Source organism: Oratosquilla oratoria, chromosome 21 (genome assembly GCF_046742065.1).
Source record: "Oratosquilla oratoria isolate Oo_2021 chromosome 21, ASM4674206v1, whole genome shotgun sequence".
NCBI lineage: Eukaryota > Metazoa > Arthropoda > Malacostraca > Stomatopoda > Squillidae > Oratosquilla > Oratosquilla oratoria.
This window is the reverse complement of record NC_134797.1, coordinates 60013405-60036744: the sequence shown is the minus strand read 5'-3', so window position 1 is coordinate 60036744 and position 23340 is coordinate 60013405. Positions and strand designations below refer to the sequence as shown.

Here is a 23340-nt window from a genome sequence, read left to right as displayed (position 1 = left end):
TTGTCTGATGAGGCCTTGGATTTCTGGTGTGAAGTTGGGGTTGTGTGATTTTCTGTTGCCTCTAGGGATGTATCTCTTGTCTGCGTTTTGTATGATTGTATTAAAAGCGTGCACAGCATTGTTTATGTTTGTGATTGGTGTACTGTTAAGTGTTTCAAAATGTTGTTCTGTCTCTTCAGTAAAGGCTTCCCAGTTAGCTCTCTTGTAATTGGTGTAAGTGTGTCTGTGGCCAGCTGGGGTGCATCTTGTTTTGGTGGTGATGATGATTGGAAGGTGGTCAGAGCCAAGGGCTCCGACCACTCTCCATGATGTTGTTGGGGTTAGGCAGGGGGAGCAAAAGGTGATATCAGGAGAGGAGGGAGTGTAGAGGGCTTGGTATGGGATATGTGTATGATTATGCAACGTCTACGTCGTGGGACCACCCCCCAACCCCAAGAGTTGGGGGCCAATCAGCAGCAACCACCCCTGGCCATCAGCTCTACGCAGATGGCACCGATCCCCAAGGAGGAGCTACGCCTACCTGGGGGAGTACCACAATCACTAGCTCTGTTTGACGTGCTACATCCGATTCATCCAACCGAAAGTACTGCCACCCGAGGCAATTCCCCCTTCTTTATGGAATCTCGCTCTGGCAGGATTATGCCCCAGATAACTCTCCCTGTACGATCGGCATAGCCCGTGTGGTTCTTGTAAAATTGCCTTTACGACGGGAGAGGGGGGAACCACTACAAGAAGACAAGCCCGGTCTCGCGCGTCTAGGCGCACTCGGGCCTTGTATTCGATAATTGTTGCGAGATAGACAGGTTTCGTGCGTCAAGCGACATAGTGCCAACGCGCGTGTAAACGCCCGCCCCCTCCCCTTTAGATTTACGTGTTTTTTTCACGAGTCACTTGCACACATACTTAGTTTTTTCGTTATCAGTACCGCTATGGCGGCTACTGATACCGTGACTGGCGTGACGAAACGAAGGCGCTGCGCTCCAGGATCAGAGCCTCCATCTGATAATGAAGCTGCCGTGGTGATGGCCCCTTCTCATAACAAGGGTGGCAAGCTCCCCACATTCAAGGTCGTACCCTCAGCAGGGTACGATACAGCTTTTGAGGTGGTAAGAGCTTTAGAGAAAGGCCCCCTCCACGTCAAACTTGTATCCCTCCGGCCCCTTGGCGACGGTAACTTGCTACTGTTACCGAGCAGCTACCAACTCGTCGAGGAGCTGGAGGCAATCACATCATTGGATGGAAAGCCTCTGACCCTGGAGAGACTTAATCCCGAGGATAAGCGGCACAGACTCATGGTACACAATTATCCGACCTCCTACATGAATGAGGCCATCGAGGACCATGCTCAGGTGATTGGGGCCACGAGAATGCGCCGCTGGGATAAGACGCCCACACGCAAGGTCTTGATCACCGTTAAAGGCGAACCTTTTAATCGGATTGACCTGAGAATGTATGGCAGCTATGATGTACGAACGTACATCCCTGATCCTCTCCGTTGCTTTAAGTGTCAACGTTATGGTCATCACCAGGCGCGGTGCACTTCTAAGCAACCCAAATGTGGCATTTGCAGCATGTCTCATGCTACCGAGACTTGTCTTAACAAGTTTAAGGCCGGCACTGAGACTGTGGCCAAGTGTCCCAATTGTAGCAAGAAGCGCCACGCCTGGAATACTTCTTGTTCAGCTCGTAAAGCCTGAAAAGACAGGACAAAGAAGCGACAGGAATTCATATCTGCCCGCCCCCAGGTACATTTGTATGGGGCAGCAGGAAGCACTCTCCCACCGTACCACAGACACCTACACCTGGTGCTCCTGATCTGAACAATTAAGAGCACTTTCCTGCACTCAAAACAGATACACACACACACACACACACACCCGAACACAGCCAGCTCCCAAAAAAAAGCCCCCACGCCCAATCCTACGCATAAGCCTATGCCCAAACCCACACCTACCCCCACGCCCACGTCCCCAGTACCAACCCCACGAGCACAGGAACGGCAGCCCCCTCCACCTCAGTATCCGTCTGATGTCATCCCCCTTAGGGAGATGATATCGACCTGATCGTGACTGGTGTCGTCTCTGCAGTCGCAACTACCCTAGGGGAAAGCGATCCAGAGAAGATGCTAGTCATGGTGGATAGGACCTAAAAGAGAAGAACCCTTCAAGGCGAAAGGAGAGGACTCCCTCCCCCTCCACCTCTTCATCTCCCACCTCCTCCTCCTCCTCCCCTTCCACTTCCCCCAAGCCAGCCAAACCCACTTTTACCATCGGGAAAGCTACACCCACATCTTCAAAGACGAGGAAAGTGCCTTCTGCTAAGCCCCAACGCCATTATGCTCTTAGGCTTGAAGACTCCTCTTCTGATGAGGAGGAAAATGTTCCCACAGTCACAAATCGCAACCCATCTTGTCTTCTGACCGGGGAAGGCAAGATGAGACCGTAATGGAACTCGACAGGGAAGAAAGTCGCCCTGTTCAATAGTCACTTAAGGTTGCTACAGTGGAATATAAACGGGTTCCGCAGTAAAAGCTCGTATCTCCTTTCGCTTGCGCAAGAGTATGATTACGATATCATACTTCTCCAAGAGACATTGGTGAGCGATGAGGTGCGATTTCCGGGATATCGCATCTTCTCCCTCCCTCGCTTACCCACTACTAGGGGGTGTATGATCTTAGTCAAATCATCCATCCCCTGTAGTGAGATCATGGACCCTGTATCATGTGGAGATGGTGTAGAAGTTCTTGCGGTTCGACTCCATCGAGCCCACAAAACGTACACCATCTATAACATATACAGGGTCCATAGAGCGGAACTGGACCTTGGAGAAGTGTGTGCTCTAAGTGCGGACAGGCTCCTCATCATAGGAGGGGACTTCAACGCCCATCATAATATCTTGATGTCGTCCCAAGGGCCCAATGTCGCTGGGCGCCACTTAAGTTACATATCAGATGAATGACCTGACATTGCGTTGTTGAATGATGGTAATCCGACGCACGTGCAAGGTGGACGCCTTGATCTGACCTTGGCGACGGCCCCTCTCCTCCCTAGGGTAACCTGGGAGGTGCATCTTAGTGTCACTAGCGATCACTTCGGTATCTCTGTGCACATACGGGATGCACCACCCATACCGGCTGTATTACCTGTTCCCAGGTGGAAGACTGCTCTGGCAAACTGGCCGGCCTTTGAGAGGTCTGTTGAAGAATGTGCAGCCTCCTACGTTCCACCACAGGACGTGGAAACGTTAGAAGCTGACTTTTCTGCAGCCCTTCAGGTGGCTGCCAACAGAGCCATCCCGAAGACTGGCCAGTCCCCCAGGGAACATAAGAACAGTTGGTACTATACCCCCGAGGTGAGAGAGCCCATCCATCGGGTGAATATGCTTAGGCGTGTTTTCCGACGGCGCCGAACTCAGACCAATTTGGCCAACTTGCGCGCTGCAGTTTGTGACGCTCACGTCATGGCAGCAGATGCCAGAAGAGCGAAATTGCTTGAATGGTGTGAGGGCTTTAACGCTCACACCTCCCTAGCAGAGCTGTGGTCCAAGCTCCGTAGAGCTACTGGCAGGACTCAACCGCGACGCACTCATCATGCCCCTGATGCTGAGGCGCAGCGGCTGGTGCAGGAGTTTGTCTCTCGCTCCAGCAGCACCTCACTCCCGTAGTATGTTCAAAACACACTGCAGGACCTCCAAGGAGTGAGGCGCCATAGTGTTGAGGACATGATGAGTCGGTCGGATGATACTGACACTAGATTTACGCTTCAGGAGCTACGGGTCACAGACAGGAGCAGCTCAGACACGGCACCTGGAGAGGACCTTGTCACCTATTCTATGCTGACCCATCTTGGGCCAGCGGGTGACGAGGCACTTCTAAGGGCGATAAACGTGTCTTGGAGGACTGGCAAGCTACCAGCAGCCTGGAAGACGGCAATCATAACGCCAATTCCAAACCCAAAGGAACCTGGTGCTTATCGCCCCATCAGCCTGACAAGCTGCATGGAGAAGACAGCGGAGAGGATGGTGCTAAACAGGCTGCTTTGGAAACTGGGCCCAATGCATGAGCATACACATGCTTACTGCAAGGGCACTGGCACAGTAAACAGTAAAGCAACACTCCTCAATGCTGTCAGTGGCACACCGTCCATCGTAGTCTTTTTGGATTTGGAAAAGGCGTTTGAGCTGGCCAGTCCACTTGTGATATCGGACACCCTTGCTCGCAAGGGTGTAAAAGGCAAGCTGCTTTCTTTGATTGCTGACTATCTCAGTCACCGGTCTGCAAAAGTAAGATTTCAGGGTCACATATCAGAGGCCAGAATGCTGGAGAATGGCACTTCACAGGGGGGGTCCTCAGCCCCACTCTGTTCAATGTGCTCGTCTCCAACATTCTGGAACTACCTCTACCCAATGGGTGCAAGGTTATCTCTTATGCAGATGACATTGCGCTCATAATTACTGGGAAACGGCGGTGCTTCAGGAAGGCCCAACGCTGCTTCAGCACTGTGGCGACGGAATGTTGCAGGTTAGGGTTAAAGATCTCCCCTACAAAATCGAAGGCCATGGCATTAGGACTCTGGAAAGAGGGGGAGCACCTCACCATCCAGGACCTTAGGCTGGACTGGGTTCACCAGTTTCAGTACCTGGAGGTCTGGATTGATAGGAGGCTCACCTTTCAGAAGGAACTAGCCTATCTCAAGGAGAGACTGAAGGCAAGAACCACAGTTATGAGAACAATGACGGGGAAGGTACTTGGTGCCACGCATCAGGTCTTTCGCACATTCTGTGTGCAAGCAGTCCGCAGTTTGGTGGACTACGCTGCCCCAGCTCTCATAAATGTGGCGACTGCCAAGTTTGAAGACCTGGAGCCTTGCCAAAATGCCGCAGCAAGGATTACCCTAGGAGCTCAACCTTGGACCAAGATTGTTAACCTCCAGATGGAGGCTTCATTGCCTTCATCAACACCACGGGTCAGAAGGCTGGAGGTCGACTTTCTTGCCAAAATAGTCCAGAGCCCCAGGATAACTGAGCTGAGTTAGAGCCTTGTGATAGCTCTGGGACGGGTGGATAATCTTATCCACTCCGGTACCTGGCTATCGCAGGCGGCTGGGCTCCTGGACTCCTTCAGGCTCACCAGCGCTCTCCTTGAGAAGGGTAGGGACCCTCCACACCCAGAGTTCAAGTCCCCACCACCATGGCTGTCGATACCTACAACCTTCGTTGTCACAAAGCTTCCCAGTAAGAAGTTATGTGATCAGGAAAGAGTACGAGCGCAGGCCCTACAAGGCATCCGCGCACTGTCGGAACCTGGAATGGCGGTCTATTACACGGATGGCTCCGTAGACCCGAACAGGCCCCGTAGTGCGGGGGCTGCTTTCGTGACGGATGGTTTGACCTTCGTCAGGATAGTATCTGATCATGTGTCCACTCTCCAAGCTGAGGCCATAGCTGTCCAAGGAGCGTTAGAGCATGCTCTAATATCACGAACTGGTCCTGTAGTGATCCACACGGACTCACAGTCTCTGCTAGGCAGCTTAGATTCAACACAGCCCAGCTACAATGTACGCCTACTGACCTCCATCCTAGCACTCCTGCTGAAGCTACACCAGCAAGGCAGGAGTGGTACGCTCAACTGGGTGCCGAGCCATGTGGGCGTCCCAGGCAATGAGCTAGCCGACGCCGCAGCAGAAGCGGCGCGCCAAAGACCCAAAGTCGATGTTGTCGTCCCTCTCAGCACAGACTGGAGGCAGAGGTATCAGAAAGGGCGAGGTGCTACAGGGCAGTCACAGACTACGAGCCCTTTGTACTTCCTCGCTCCACACCAAGAAAAGTGGAAACTCTGCTTTTCCGTCTGCGGCTGGAGGACCGTTGTTTCTGGCAAAGCAAGAACAACCCCACGACAGAAGAAAGAAGATGTCAACATTGCCGCCACCCAGAAGCCACCCTTGACCACTACCTCAAGTATTGCCCCGCAACTGCTTTTCTGAGGAGAGGGCCTCCGACAACATCTGAGGGTCTTGTGCGCCGCCCATGCAGCCACTTAGTCAATAAGAACTGCATCGGCTGGTGGAGTGTCAGCCCCCCCCTTTAAACTTAACATATCTCCAATGTTACACATTTATTATATATGAATACACCGCTCATGTTAGGAAGGGTGCATTCACCGGGTTGTGCATGCGTATAACGCATGGGTGTCCACATCTAGTGCAGTGCTTCCACAGCAAAAAAATTCGTTACCCCAGACAGTTGTGTCAATTACCCTAAATTATAACTTAATTTAATTATATATATATATATATGTATATATATATGTATATATATATATATATATAAATATATATATATATATATATATATATATATATTCTTTTTTTCTGGCAAATAATAGAACTGGATAAGAACGGAGTCAAAGTCACATTTATGTAAAGATTTAGGTATTTCTATAAAAATAACAAGTACAATACTGAGCGTAATCCAGAAAATAAAGACAGAGCTCCTGCTTCCAAATAGGTGTAACATGCTATTTTATGAAGTACTGGAGACCGTAATCCAGAAAATAAAGACAGAACTCCTGGTTCCAAATAGGTGCAAACATGCTATTTTATGAAGTACTGGAGCTAGGCTCTCCCCTTAGAGCAGCAGATTCTTTGCAAGTAGCACTGCTTTTCACATTTCTAACAGCTTTAGTAAACTTTCGTCAATAATTAAGGTATTTGGTATTGCATTGATGTTCTTCATGTGGTAAATTGCGTGCATGAGCCCACAGATTGTTTCATTTTTCAGACTGTTCCTCTGGGATGTTTGGGTTAAATTTAGTTTGCTAAAAAACCTTTCAACAGCTGAGCTGCCGGGCCAACAGTCCAACGGTCATAATTATCAGCTGCTTCGTAGGAGTTACTAACGTGCCTCACACCCCATCGGCCCATCCACAATTTTAAAAGGCCAAGGAGTTACTGGACAGAACATTATCATACCTGTCCATCATATATATTCGTTATTTATCAATGTCGAAAAAATAAAAAAAGTATTCTAAATTGGTTTTGTTCTAAAGGAATGTGAATGTGTCTGATTGCCCTAGATTCTCTATTTGTACCCCCAAAATTTGCCCAATAACCCTAAAAAAACATTACCCTAAACTCTACCCCAGCATAGGCTTGATCCTAAAATAGGGTAATTACCCTAAAAGTGGAAGCACTGATCTAGTGAATGTATGAGTGGGCGTGGCCAAAGCCACACATTCTCATACATTGAATCACCCTCCAATCGGGTTCACCTAAAAACCCGTGGGAATATTATTCCCAAATTACACACAATGCGTCGCGGTCAGTCTGGTCTAGACTGGTGGAGCGTCGCCACAACCGAAAGTGTTCTCTCCCAAATATATGAAATATATTAGGTTAGGTTTGATAGGAAGTAGGTGAAATAAACATTTGAATAAGTGGCCAGAAGAGATCGTAAGAATCCATGCCCTCCTAACTACGCCATTTAGCCGTTGGATTACATAACCTCTATACGCCATTATGTTTGGAATTATTAACGCTACCTCAAACATCGTTGTTTCATAGATGATAAACCAGGACGGGCTTTATTTCAAGTCTATTATTTTAAATAAATTGTGTTTACTGTAATTAGTGCATAAGACATACATATATTTTGTTGTCTTTTTTCTTACAATCTAATAACTAACGGATCGAAAACTAGAAATATTCTAATTACCCAACCTGGATACCGGTACTACAAATAACATCACAAACGGCCTAGGAGGAGAGTGAAATGAATAGTATTTGTTAAAAAAGAACTAGTCATGTTGTATTGTGGAATATTTGGGTGATGGCAGCGACTACTACTAAAATAATTAGACTTAATATGATATTTCCCAAATCACCATTATATAGACATTTTATTTTCCTCATAGGTGGTGCTTTTGAAGGAACACTATTTTACAGCGGCGTTATAAACACCTCGCCCATGTATTTATTAATTAAATAATAGTAACATTCTAGCATTACATTTTGGTTATAGCAGTGGTGGGATTAAGGCCCAGTCAATAATTAATCTAGAGTAAGTGCCACTTATCATTCATACATACACACATAAATATAACAAGGCTTTTTTCCCCTTACAAGGGGGGTAGCCAAAAAGAAAAAGGCATAAAAACCATTCTCACCCATTCCATCCCTAAATATACTCCACTCCCCTCCACCTTCCCTCTTATCTTGGCACCTCCTGGATGACGGGTCATCCCTGCACCTTGTCCACTGCCCTGGGTCAGAGGCAGTGTCGAAAGATACAGCACATCCACAGCAAGGCCGCTTCATTAAATCGGCGAACCCCCTCTCCATCCCCTCCTGCAGAAAAGGAGAAGACAGGAAGAAATCCCTATGGGCTGCATCAAATTTTGCTCACACATACTACCTCACCCCCCCATCCCCCTACCCATTCCATCTCATGCATCACATCATCATCCATATACAACCATTCTCCATTCACCCCTATCTTCTGTCCTCTCCCATCCTTCCTCAACAGACATTCCCCTCTTCCCCAAAGCCCCCTTCACCCCATCCATCCACCTCATCTTAGGACGTTCCCTCATTTCCACTTCCTCCACATCTGCTTTCCATACCTCTTTTACTAGTCTTTCTTCACTCAATCTTTCCATGTGTCCAATCCATCCTAATACGCTTTCATCAACCCTATCTCCCAACTCCCTTTCCACCCATGTTCTCCTCCTCGCCTCCTCATTTCTCACTCTATCCAGCCTGGTAACCCCCATCATACTTCTCAGACACCTCATCTCACACACATTCAAACTCCTCCATGTTTCTGCCCCATACAGTGCTGTTGGCACAATCACTCCTTCATACAGTCTCCTCTTAGCATTCATTCCCAAATGTCTATTACTCATTACACTTTTTAATCCACCAAGGCATTTACCCGCTTCTCTCAATCTACATTCTACCTCCACCTTCACTCCACCCTTTCTTACCACATTTGCACCCAAGTATCTAAAGCTATCCACTTCCTCCAGTCATTCTCCCTTAATGCTTACTTCCAGTCTGTTGCCACTTTCACCCCTTGTACATCTCATCACCTTACTTTTACGCACATTTATCTTCAACTTTCTTCTTTCACACACACTCCCAAACTCTATCACCAACTTCCTCAATCCCTCCCCTGATCCTGCCACAAGTGCAGTGTCATCCGCAAACAACAGCTGGCTCACCTTCCACTTTTCTCCATTTTCTTTAACCATCTCCAATCCCTGACCCATCACCCTTCCATTTACCTCTCGCACCACCCCATCCATGTATAAGTTGAACAGCCAGGGCGACATAACACATCCCTGACGAAATCCCACCTTTACCTCGAACCACTCACTCTCTCCATTTCTAATCCTGAAACATGCTCTAATATTCTTGTAAAAACTCTTGACAGCTCCTAGAAGCTTTCCTCCTATCCCATATATCTGCAAAACCTCCCATAGTGCCTTCCTGTCTACCCTGTCATGAGCCTTTTCCAGATCCATAACAGCCCAAAAAACATCCTTACCTTTTCCTATAGCTGTCTCACATATCTGTCTTACCACAAAAATCTGATCTACACAACCTCTACCTGTCTTAAATCCACACTATTCCTCACCAATAACTCCCTCTGTTCCTCTCCTAATCCTCTCAATCAAGATCCTCTCAATCAAGATCCTCCCATAAGCCTTCCGAACTACACTCAACAAGCTAAACCCTCTGAAACTACTACATTCACACTTGTCCCCCTTTCCCTTGTAAAGTGGAACTATACAGGCACCTCCAGTCCTCCGGCACTCTACCCTCTCTCCAGCAAACATTAAATAACCTCACCAGCCAGCCCACCATCATTGTACCTCCTTTTTTTAGACATTCTGCATGACATCCATCCAGACTAGGTGCCTTACCTGCTTTCGTCATCTTAACAACTGCCTTCACTTCATCCTTCCTTATTTCTCCTCCATTTTCCTCACTCATCATTGTCATTTTCTTAGCACTTCCCACTGCATTTATAGTATTACATTTTTGTGTGGCAGTGGTGGGATTAAGGCCCACTTATTAATTAATCTATAGTAAGTGCCACTTATCATTTATAGCATTACATTTTTGTGTGCCAACAGTGGGATCTAATAGATGCGATCTGGCATTACATATGTCTATGAAAAAAGAAAACATGGAGCAAGGAAAAATACTTAGACAGAAGAATTCTCATGAAAAAAAGGAACTACCAGCGGGAGAGGCTAAAGCGGCATTCAGACCTGGCCCTGAACACCAGAATGCAAGAGGCCATAAAAATCACAGAGCAACAGCTTCTTCAATCCCACAAAAAACAAAATAGGAATGAGAAAGGGAAAGCAGTGGCCAACATAAAGGTAAACACAAAAAAATTCTTCTACACCAAGAAAAAGACCAAATAGCCTAATTAATGTCAATGCAGAGACATAAAGGTGATTGGGAGTGAGCAAAGGAGTTAGAGAAGAAGAAACATCATCAAGCTGAAGAGCTCAAGAAGACAGATAAACTGACTTCATTTTTTCCTGTCCTGGAGAAGGACACTACTAGTGCTACTGCTATCGATGATTCATCTTCAATATCTCAGTGGACAGAGATGGTGTCACTGCTACTGATAATCTCTTCTTCGAAGAGGTGCCTGTTGGGCCTGCTGTTGAAGTTGGACTAGCTGTCATTGTAGAAGGCAGGGCTGACACTGCTTCGGTAACCATTCCAAATGATGTTGAGCTATTTGGTGGCATAATAGACCACTTACGTGAAATGTGCATCAGCCTGGGAACAAGCCATTTTTGTAACTTGGCATACATTTACCCAGAAACATAGCATGGTTACTCTGGAGTGAATGAGCAATTGCATTGCACTATGCTAGAGCAGTGCAACTACTGGAAAAATGCTCTGTCATGTTGTGTTGCAACAAATACTTTTCTCTGTGAGAGGTTTGGCTCTTTGAGGTAGAAATGAAACTGCTGGCTCCAGAGACAATGGTAATTATTTGGGTATTCTGGAGCTAATTGGGCAATTTGATCCATTTTTGTTGCAGCACATCTGTACCCATGCCAATCATGGGTGTGGTCACAATTCATGTTTGTCCGAAACAATCTGTAAAAAATGAACTGCTATGATAGGTAAACAAGACATTAGTCTCATCAAGGATGAGATTGCAATGTCATGGTACTTCTCAGTTTCAGTGGACTCCACTCCAGATATTACCCATACAGACCAGCTATCTGTCTTTGCTATGTCCACATGATGGATCACACAGGGAAGAGTCTTGCTAACAATCTGCCTCAATACTTGTTACATCAAGACATCAACTTCGACAATTGCCATGGTATAGTAATTACACTGGCAGGTAGCGAATCTTGAAAAATGAGAATAGTTTAGTGAACTATATTCCTTGTGCTGACCATTCTTTGAATCCAGTTGGTCAGTCAGCTGTGGATTGTTGTGTTGAAGCAGTTTCATTTTTTAATTATAAGTGCCTGTATACATTCTTTGTAGCATCAACACATCATTGGGGTGTCTTCATGATCCATGTTAAAGGGCAACTTGAATACCTAGTTCCAAAATGCCCATCAGATACTTGATGGTCTGTTCGAGCTGATACCACAGAAGCAGTTTTCAGGGGGTACCACCACTTTCAAAATGCTCTCCAGGAAATCTCTGGGGATGCTACTCAGAATGGTAGCTCACAAAATGAAGCAGATGGACTGGCCAAACACCTGGTTACCATTGAAGTTGCCCTAATGTATAACATTCTGCAGTGCCTATTATGAGCAGCAGGCACATGATCACTGTGGTAGCAACACTAACAAATCTGAAAGTCAGCGAGTACCCGAGTGTAAGAAGTATGTTAGTGATGGAGATGCCACACATGCTGTGGAAGGGATGTCGGGCAAGCATATTTTTAAGTCAATACCTTTTATGTCATCATTGATCAACTACAGAAACACATTGAGGCATATTCAATGGTGCTGAAGAAGTTTGGTGTTTTGACAGAGTATGACAATTTGTCTGAAGATATTGATGTTGGTATTTCTAGACTTGTTGGTGTTTATTCAAAGGATTTGTCTTCCAATTTTCCAACAGAATCTCATAAATTTATTTGCTGGTATAAAGAGTAGAGACCCAATAAAATAGCACCAACAGGATGTGCCCAGGTGATGTTTCAAATACTGCACACTACTGGAGTTCATCATACATTTCTAAATATAGAACTAGTACTCTGAATTTATTAATCTCTAATGGCTACAAATTGCTCTTTTTTTTTGCACCTAAAATGAATTAAAGATGTTAAAAGATCAACGATAGATCAACAACATATTGGTATATTGGCACTTTTCTGCATTGAAAGTGATTAGCTTTATCAAATGGAGTTTAAAAAACTAGCCGACGAATGTGCAGTCGCTAAAGTGTGCAAATTTGAATCTAGCTACTGTGATCTTATAGTAATTATAGTACTGTAAAAAAAATTATTTGTTTTTTTTTTGTAATGAATTCCATTTCTGTTGTTAAATTTAACTTTCTTCTGTTTATCATTGAGCTGAAAAGATCTGTATTTTCAGGCCCTATCAAAATGTACCTTAGGACCAGAAGAGCTTTAATTCAGCACTGGTACAGAGGCTGCATCATCTCTCAAGTAGTCTCTGATAATTGGTATTTAAGTTTTCACTTATATTTTTCATGAGGTTTATGTTCATCACTTATTATCTACTCTTATGTGAACAATGAAAACATAGGATGTACACTTTTATATCTTGTGTGAATAATAAAAACAAGATATACACTTTTTTATTTAACTAAGATAACATTACCCAATGTACATAGGTTAGGTTATTGTTATTATTATTATTATTGTTATTATAGGTCTACATTATTTATGACGCTCATCACCTGAAAAAGTAAATTACAGATTCGGTTATAAATTGTAGAATCTCTTGTTGGAACCAATTCCAACTTACAGTAATGAGGATGGTTTTTTCCAACATGAAATACAAGTTTTCTTGACTAGGTTGTGAAAGTATTTATCCAACAATTATTAATATATCACACAATACTGAGTTCCTGATATCTTTGATTTAAAGCAATGGGCTGATTATCAGTCAATATTCCAATTCTGGCGTGTCTAGAGTTTGCTGTGCTTGTAGCATTGTGGCTTGTGTGGCGGTCCATGTATGCGGTGAAGGGCCTGTCCCACCAGCTCTGCCACCTCCTGGCCACAGCCCCAGAAGAGTGACACACCAGCTCCACCATGTCCATAGTTATGCACCACCTGCCGGGCAGAACAGGTAATATCATATGTAAGCCTATGTTTGCAGAGATATTTGGTTTTAATAATAATTACTATTGCCTTGAGTTTCACAGTCAAATCTGCAGCCTCATAGTGGCTAGAAATGGTCCTTCGGCTCTCCCACAGATCTCTCTAGGAAGAATTTTTGGATTGTTGTCTGTGTTGTACTTACCTAATTACCTAATTGTAGTATACAGTTGACATTAAAAAATCTGGTTCCCCCAGATTTCTGGCATGGATTTTGGAGCACATTTTCAAATTTACCATGTTGGCATGCCACTGTTTTCTGGAAGCACCATAAATGTTTTGATGGCACTGTACTTCAGAATCAGCTGTTGGGCCTTGCTTGCACCTACTAACAAAAATTTCTGCTCTTTCCTTCTTATTTTATATTTTATTTGCTTCTGTATAGCCCCATTATGGATTCAGCAAGAAAATGAGGTGTTAAATGTAAACATCATGCACTGTAGATTGCAGAGAAACTGGAAATGCTAACAAAAAAATAAGAGTGGTGTGTCTGTGCGAACCACATGTGAAACATACAACATTGGCTCTTCAACAGTGTATGATGTTAAAAAACAAAGAAAAACTGTATAAGCTCTTTTCTGACAGTGGATCAAAAAAGCAAATGTTTGTAAGGAAGTCAATGATGGAGGAAAAATATTTCAGAACTAGACCAAATTCTCATAACCTGGTTTAATCTTTGTGTAAGTGGAGGTGTGGAAATTTCTGGTGATTTATCAAAGGAACAAGCCAAAGTGTTTCATGAAGAGCTGGAACTGCAACACAAGTGTGAATATTCAGAAGGTTGGCTGTATTGTTTCAAGTCACAACAGGGCTTACAGTTTTGTGCAGTGTATTGTGAAAAACATTCAGTAGACCAAGATGTGGCTAGTGCATATGTGGATGAATTTGCAGTTAGTGATGAACATTTAAGTCCTGAACAAGTGTACAATGCAGATGAGTCTGCTGTGTTTTGGAAATATCCACCAAAAAGAACTCTGACAACTGTAATGTGTTGCTCTAATGCTGTGGGTACCCTTAGATATAAGTTGCTTGTTATTGGGAAAAGTTTACATCCGAGGGCCTTCAAGGGAATGACATAGTTTCCTGCCCATTACCATGCCAGCAAGAAGCAGTGGGTTACCACTCATACTACATTGAATTGGTTTTAAATAATTTTTGTTCCTGAGGCTGGGGTTCACTGTAACTCAGTTGGACTAAACTCTAACTGAAAGATAGTTCTTACTTTAGACAATTGTTCAGCACATCCAAAAGGCAATCTTATAGTGAAAGATAATGTTTTTGTTCTCTACCTCCCACCCAATTGCACATCACTTATTCAATCACAGGACAATGGTGTAAGTATGGATTCCTGTTAATAAGGCACCTAGTGAGTTCAATTAATTCAGGCACCTGGGTACAGAAGTTCATAAAAGAATTTAATATTAAGGATGCAGTGTACTGTGTTGCCAATACATGGAAGTCTGAAAATATTAACACTGAAAAATAGATGTCATAGATTGTGGCCAAGTTTAATTTTTACTTCTCATTCTAATGAAGACACTGAAAATAATTTTGGAGGATTTAGGGCTTCCAAAGGAAAGCAGCTTATACAGGTGCTTATTGCTTATGTAGATGTAACTAATCCTAATGCCAAAGAGCTTTCATCAAAGATAAATGAAGATGTTTTAATGAAATGGATAGATGTTCATGATAATGTGCCTACAGTTCATCATTACACCGATTCTGAAATTGTAGATATGGTTAAAAGTCCAGAGAGAAATGCCTTTACCTGTACAGGCAGTGATGATGATGAAAGCAGTGATGAAAATGAAGATGTGAGAGAAAGAATTTCAAGTGACAGGTTAATTACATTGACAATTGAACTGCTGGCTGGACTAGAACAGTGAAGTTTTGTAAGTGAACAAGAAATCATGAATATATATTTGCTCCAAGATAAACTTATTAGAGAAAGACCCAATTATATGAAGCAACAGACACTGCATGATATATTCAAGAAGATAGCTAGGAAGAAGGAAAAAGCAGTAGGAGTGTCCACACTTAATGATAATGATTGGAATTCTGAGGGACTATTTTATTTAGTTGAATTAAAATTTTGAGGATTGTTTTAAAATAAAAATTCTGAGGATCTATTTAATCTAGTTGAATTTAAATTCAACTATATAGATAGATGGGGTAAAAAGGGCACTGTGAAAGAGGGGAATGTCTGTTGAGGAAGGAAGGGAGAAGACAGAAGATATGGGTGAATGGAGAATGGTTGTGTATGGATGATGCTGTGATGTATGGAAGGGAGTAGGTGGGGGATGGGGGTGAGGGAGTATGTGTAAATTATATTTTGATGCAGCTAGAAGGGATTCCTCCCCGTCTTCTCTTTTTCTGCATGAGGGGACGGAGAGGGGGGTTGCTGATTAAATAAAGTGGCCTTGCTGTGGATGTGCTGTGTCTTGCTGCACTGTTTCTGACCCAGGGCAGTGGGCAAGATGCGGGGATGACCCATCACCCAGGAGGAGCCAAGATAAGAGGGAGGAAGGGGATGAATGGGAATGGAGTATGTGGGGATGGAATGGGTGGGAGTGGATTTTATGCCTTAGTTTTTTGGCTACCTCCCTTGTAAGGGGGAAATAGCCATTGGTATATGTATTTATGTGAATTTAAACTCTGTAGAACTATTTTATTTAGTTGATGAACATTAAAATTTAATTTTCTTTTTGTTTAGTGTTTAATTTTTTTCTTTAAAGGACTGTAAAGATGGTAATTTTCAGAAAAATACATATTGCATATATATACATTAAAAATTTGGAATTTTCGAAAATCCAGCACCCCTCAGGTCTGAAGGATGCTGTATTTTTGAAGGTCAACCTATACAAGAAAGGAGCAATGCTCATTGGGTCCTGTCTCCTATTTCCTAATTTTCTAACATACCTAGACTAAAGTTCATGTACAGTTCCAACTTTATATATCCTTGAGTTCCAATTATCACATTTAGATTTGAGCTATGTATTGTTTGAGCTTGGGCTACATCACCTTCTAAGCTATTCCACATATTTATGCATCTATATGGAGAACTGTATTTGTTCACATCCTTTAGGCATGTGGTATTTCTCAATTTACTCCCATGACCTCTTAAAGCCCTCCCATCTTTAATCAGATCTCTTCTGTCAATGCAATCATATCACCTTTTTCTCTCTGATCTTTCAAAGTTGGCAGATCCAGTACTTTTAGTCTTTCTTTATATGGTTTATCTGCCAGGCTGGGACACTGTAAAAATGCCACAGTGGTTGATGCTGAGACTTAATAAGATTATTATCTGAGTTGTGGGTGACCGTTTTTGCTTGCTGTTTAGAAAGTTGTCACCTGTGGAGGACTACATAAGTGAGTACTTCTCATATGCTTCTTTTGGAAACCTATCTTATGGTGGCTCCCAGGGAGGATTTGCAGTTTTTCTCAAGGATGGGTAAGGAAGAAGATGCCCAATTTATTGGCAATTGAGGAAATTGCACTGAGTGGTATATACGCATTGTCTGCTGAGACCTTGGTGCTCGTTGAGTGCGCTGAGGCTGCTTCCTATCTTGGACGGATTATCAGGGACATTGTCAAATGCCAGACCTTAGCTGTACACTGCTTGGTTGACAACAAGAGTTTGGTGGAGGCCTTGAATTCTTCTCATGGTGTGGAGGATCATCGTCTTCACATTGACATTGCACTGCTGAAGGATATGTTGTTGTGTGGTGAGATTAACTCTGTTTCTTGGGTTGGAACCTCCAAGCAACTTGTCAACTGCCTTACTAAGAGGGGCACCTCGGCCCAGCATTTGGGATCAGTCCTTTCTGGTCAGTAGAATTCCTTGGCTTATAAATACTTTGGAGAAAAAAGAAAGAGAAAAGACCGAGCATTGTTGGAGTGTTCATTTGTTGTCATTTGGCTGAGGGCAACCATGTTGGATTTTGTGTGGTTCAGTAAACAGACACCAGATGGCACTGTTGTTGAGCTATGTGGAGTGCTGGGTTCCCAGTGTAAAGGAAGAGGTGACTGGAGCAAGATTGGTCTAATATTTTGTATTTATTAAAACAGTAAATGCTGTGTTATATTATTTGTTTTTTGTCCAACACATCAAACTGGTACAAAAATGGTATGTATTGAGGTTTTTGTGGGGAGAGAAGCAATTATTTGCAACTTCTAAACATTTGCAATGGTTTTTGTTACCTATCCCACACAAACAGCAAGAATTGAATGTGTACTGTATTATCATTTCTGATGATTTCATTTGTCAATTCTGATGTTATATATTTTTGATGAGTAAACAATGTAAAAAGCATGTACATTATGGCATGATATTCACACATTATAAGACATTATTAAAGTAAAATGAATATATAATCATATTTTTTCAAGAGGCGTTAAAAGTAAATTAGCTTATTTAAAGTTCAACCAAAAAGTGAACAGATTGTATATAAATATTCTACCCAACAGTTGACACCTTGACATGGCAGCTAAGCTTGAGTATCTTAAAGACTACAAGACCTATGTTGATAGAGATGAAAATATTTGCAGGGTCACCCATACTGAACAGATGAGACAAAGAACAGCTCACACAGGCCACTGAAAGTAAAGCTTAGATCTCAAACAATTGCTGAGGAAGTACTATCCAGAATAATGAAATTAGCAAATAGTGAACATTACAAGAATGTCTCTATTACTAAAAATCTGTGACCCGATCGGTTTTCCCAATCCGTCAGAACCCGGCAGAATGCGGACACGCTGACCCCTGTCCGAGAGTAAAGGTCTATTCGATTTTTTTTGGCAGGGCCCGATGTGATATCAAGGGCACATGTACATTCAACCTGTGAAAGATGCCTGAAACTTCAGCAGTAATGAAACGAAGAAACCACCATTTTTGGAAATGGGTTACAGAAACGAAAAAATAACAAAACAGCACCAGTCGAAAAACAAAAAGCAAGTTGTGTTTTTAAAATGAGAACATGCTGCTAAATTTCCAACGTTATATCAAACTTCCAAGGATTTTTCCATCAAGGAATCAATAAAGTCATTTCATCATAAATTTTTGTTGTCTTATAAATAAAAGCGGTTTCGTGTCTGTCTGTCTGTCAGACTTTTTTCTCGATTCGATCGATCGACTACTTTCGATTTCGACGACTCAACCTTGAGCTGTGGACAATCATCGTTAGGCCATGGACGCTCATCGTTGAGTCATGGACGATCATCGTTGAGCCCTGAACGATCATCGTTTTGCAATGGACGATCATCGTTGAGCCGTGGACGATCATCGTTGAGTAAAGAACGATCATCGTTAAGCCATGGTGTCGAAGTTCTCGAAGCTGCCGAAGTTCTCGAAGGTGCCGAAGTTCTCGAAGGTGTCGAGGTTCTCGAAGTTCTTGAAGGTGCCGAAGTTCTCGAAGGCGCCGAAGTTCTCGAAGGCGCCGAAGTTCTCGAAGGTGCCGAAGTTGTCGAAGGTGCCGAAGTTGTCGAAGGTGCCGAAGTTCTCGAAGGTGCCGAAGTTCTCGAAGGTGCCGAAGTTCTCGAAGGTGCCGAAGTTCTCGAAGGTGCCGAAGTTCTCGAAGGTGCCGAAGTTCTCGAAGGTGCCGAAGTTCTCGAAGGTGCCGAAGCTCTCGAAGGTGCCGAAGTTCTCGAAGGTGCCGAAGTTCTCGAAAGTGCCGAAGTTCTCGAAGGTCTCGAACTTCTGGAAGGTCTCGAACTTCTGGAAGGTCTCGAAGATCTCGAAGTTCTTGGTGTTCGTATTTCTTCCGAGGTTGTAGAAAATTTCAAGAAGCACTATTACACAGGCTACAACAATTTTTGTGGTAATGGTGGAAGAGGACACAGGCAATACCAGTTGTACTATTTAGAGCGTAGGTTCAAGACATTTAAAAGAAAGTACCCCAATCGTGGTCAAGGTTGCACGTTGGACACAATGCCTCTGCCCATTTCCAGGGGCGCCGAAACGGAGAAATGATAATTCGTATTTGGACCTATACTTTTATTATGACAGAGACCAACAATTAAAGATTAGAACTGCCCGTGTAACACGAAAGCGAAGCGAGCGATCCGCGCAGCGGGTCTTGCCGAAGGCCAAGCACCCCTGGCGTAGCCAGGGCTGGCGTAAGCCAGGTGCTTGTATGGATAAAAAAAGAAACGAGTGAAGAAGAAAAAGAACTTAGAAACGAAGTGAATGAAAAAAATAAAAAAAAGAACTGACACTGAAAAAAAAAAAAAAATTGGAGAGTGGTAGACCTGAGGCTGAGAAAATGGTATATAAGGAAAAAGGAAACAAAGAAGACAGAAAAAGACGAGGAGAAAGGAAATTAAAAATAGCTTATACCAATATAGATGGAATAACTTCAGGAATGAATGAATTAAATGATTATCTGGCCTTAGAAAAACCAGACATAATGGGAATAGTGGAAACTAAATTAAAGTGTACTCCACCACCCAACACTGTGGGACAAGGTTTATACAACTGCTGGACAAAAAATAGAAAGGATAAACAGGGTGGCGGAGTATTAATTTTGACTAATAAAGATTTAAATGTAACAAAAATAACTGAAGGAAAAAATAATGTAGAATCAATTACAATACAAGTTGAAAGCAAACATATGAAGAGTAGAAAATTTGTAGTGGTGTATGTGCTCCCCAAAACAAAGTCCTGGACAGAAAGTGATCATTCCAAAATATAAGATACAAAATAGGAATTAACTATTATACTGAAGGACAGAGGAAATACAGTAATTATGGGTGACTTTAATTCAAAAGAAATGTGTTGGGAGGAAATGACAGTGAAGGGCAGAGAGGAACTCTGAGGCAACGTCCTGCTCAACATGACCATCGAATACACAATGACTCAGTGGATAAAGGAAAATACCAGATACAGAGGTAGTGAAAAACCATCAAGGCTGGATTTAATACTTATGACAGAGCATGAAATTGTCAATAAAATTTATTACACAACTCTGATAGGAGTGAACTTGTACTAATAGAATTTGAGTTGAAAGAGCAAATGAATCAAAGCAGAAATGATAAACATAGAATAGGAAGACTAATGTACAACAAAACAAATTTTGAGACTCAAATAATTCTTTCGCAATGCGAACTGGAAAAAAATCCTAAATAAAGAAACAGGGATGGAAGAGAAATGGAATATACTAAAAGAAATTTATAATGAGGGAGTGAATAAATATGTACCAGAACAAAAAAGGGAAAGAACATACATGAAAAGTGGTACAACAAAAGGTGTAGTGAGGCTAAGGATAAAAGAGACAAAGCTTGGAAGAAATTGAAAAGAGACAAGAAAACAAGCAAATGGCTAATGTACATCAAACTAAGAAATGATTATGTAAAAATACGCAGAGATGAAAAGAGAAACTATGAAAAAAAAAATAATAAAAAATGCAAGGAAGAACCCAAACTATTTTACAGGTATGTAAATGGCAAACTGAAGAACAAACAAGAAATGGTCCTGAAGCCGCAGCGTCTACATCGTGGGACCACCCCCCCAACCCCAAGAGTTGGGGGCCAAACGGCGGCAACCAGCCCTGGCCACCGGCTCTACGCAGGTGGCACCGATCCCCAAGAGGAGCTACGACTGCCTTGGGGAGTACCACAATACTTTTTCTCAGCATGCAATGTTACGTTTTTTCTGCACCGAGGGGTGATTTTCTGGCAATCATCCCTCTTCTACTTTTAGCCAGAGATGTAGAGAGCAATCCTGGGCCCACCACAAAATACACATGCCCAACATGCTCTAAACCCATTACCTCGAGCAGACAGACAAAGGGCTCAGTTCAGTGCAATATGTGCAAAAACTGGGCCCACCTCACTTGTACAACACTTGCTGACACAAACCAATACACAAACACTTGGACATGTTCTACCTGCCCTCCAGTAACCCCACTCCCACCTCCCCAACCACAGCCAGCACCCTTATCCACTCCCAATATCCCTTTGCCCTTATCCCCAGTCAGTAATCCCCTTCCTTTGTCCCCAATCTCTCCTTTCCCCCCCTCTAACCCAGATCCTATACCTTCCCCATTAACATCCCAACCTCAACCCCAAACGGCAACATACAACACATACAGAACACTACAACATCAACATATTACAACACAACATTGACGGTATTAACACGAAAAAACATGAACTTGAACACTTTCTTAAACAACACAACATACACATTGCAATTATACAAGAAACAAAACTAAGACACTCACACAAAACACCATCATTTCATAATTACACCACCATCAGACAAGACCGGACCGACGGCAATGGCAGTGGACTCATTACCCTGATCCACCACTCCATCTATTTTGTGGACACAAGTGCCACAACCAAAATTCTCCCTACCACAGATAACACTACAGAAATCCAATCCATTTGAATCCGCACAGGCAACAAATCAACACTGACAATAGTTAACATGTACATCCCCCCCCCCAATCATCCCCCACAGTTCCAAACACCTTCAGGCCTCAATTTAGCCAGCTAGCCTCAATCCCCAACCTGATCATGGGTGGCGACTTCAACGCCAAGTCGTCTGCCTGGTATGTCGACAACCCTGACACAGACAGAGGGCTTGATATACAGACTCAGTTTGACTCATTGACTATCATGAACAACACACAATCATACCAAGCCCTATACACTCCCTCCTCTCCTAATATCACCTTCTGCTCCCCCTGCCTAACCCCAACAACATCATGGAGAGTGGTCGGAACCCTTGGTTCTGACCACCTTCCAATCATCACCACCAAAACAAGATGCACCCCAGTTGGCCACAGACACACATACACCAATTACAAGAGAGCTAACTGGGAAGCTTTTACTGAAGAGATACAACAACATTTTGAAACACTTAACAGTACACCAATCACAAACATAAACAATGCTGTGCACACTTTTAATACAATCATACAAAACGCAGACAAGAGATACATCCCTAGAGGCAACAGAAAATCACACAACCCCAACTTCACACCAGAAATCCAAGGCCTCATCAGACAATGAGACACACTTAAACACAATACCCCCACACCTATCCCTCAAAACATAGCAGACCAAATACAAACACTAAACACTGATTGCCAATAAAATACACGAACAAAAAACATAAAATTGGCAAAACTTTATCAATACACTTGATCACAAAACAAACACCAGCAAATTGTACAAAACACTCAACAGCATTACACTATCCAACAGTAACACAACACGCTCTCACGCAGCAATAATCACAACAACAGACAATCTACCCTCAAACAGACAACAAGCAAACACACTCATAAATCATTTTGCACAGACAAGCCATCTCACTTCTCACCCTGACGACTGACGCACTATTCGACATAAGAAAGACTTTCCCACAGACTCAGACTATACACCCTTCATAGACAGACAGACAAAACACATAATACATAATCTCAAGCACTCATCTGCCTGTGGCCCTGATAACATATGTAACATCCACCTAAAACACATTGGACCACAAGGTATACACGCACTCACAAACATTGCAAACTACAGCTATTCAAACAACACTATACCCGACATCTGGAAGCATGGTAAAATAATCACCATTCCAAAACCGAACAAAGACCCAACAATCCCAACATCGCACCGCCCAATCACACTTCTCTGCACCCCCTCTAAAGTCATTGAACGCCTAATACTTAAACTTGTCACACCACATATTCCCCTTGCTGACTCACAACACGGTTTTAGGCCACTACACTCCACAAACACTCTTCTGATAAACCTCACACAAAGAATTTTAGATGGCATCAATTCAGATAGGCCCCACCACAGAACACTTCTTATAACATTAGACATTAGTAAAGCTTTTGATGCTATTCCCTGCCACAACCTAACAAATAAAATATATAACACAGACATGCACAATAACACCAAAAGATGGCTGGCCAATTATCTGGCAGGTAGGAATGCTTACGTGTCATATAATGGCCAATCATCGCACATCAGAAACATTAA

General features: G+C 43.1%; 1 protein-coding gene across 5 annotated transcripts in view; it reads right to left on the bottom strand.

The window, feature by feature from the left end:
* Positions 1–12804: 12804 nt before the first annotated feature.
* Positions 12805–23340, bottom strand: part of Daao2 (D-amino acid oxidase 2) — a 168324-nt gene continuing 157788 nt past the window's right edge. For all 5 annotated transcript variants that reach the window (XM_076205048.1, XM_076205052.1, XM_076205049.1 and 2 more), the window contains one exon: positions 12805–13299. In XM_076205048.1, the coding sequence (XP_076061163.1) occupies positions 13153–13299 (147 nt within the window). In that variant the 3' untranslated portion in view covers positions 12805–13152. The remainder of the gene's footprint in view (positions 13300–23340) is intronic.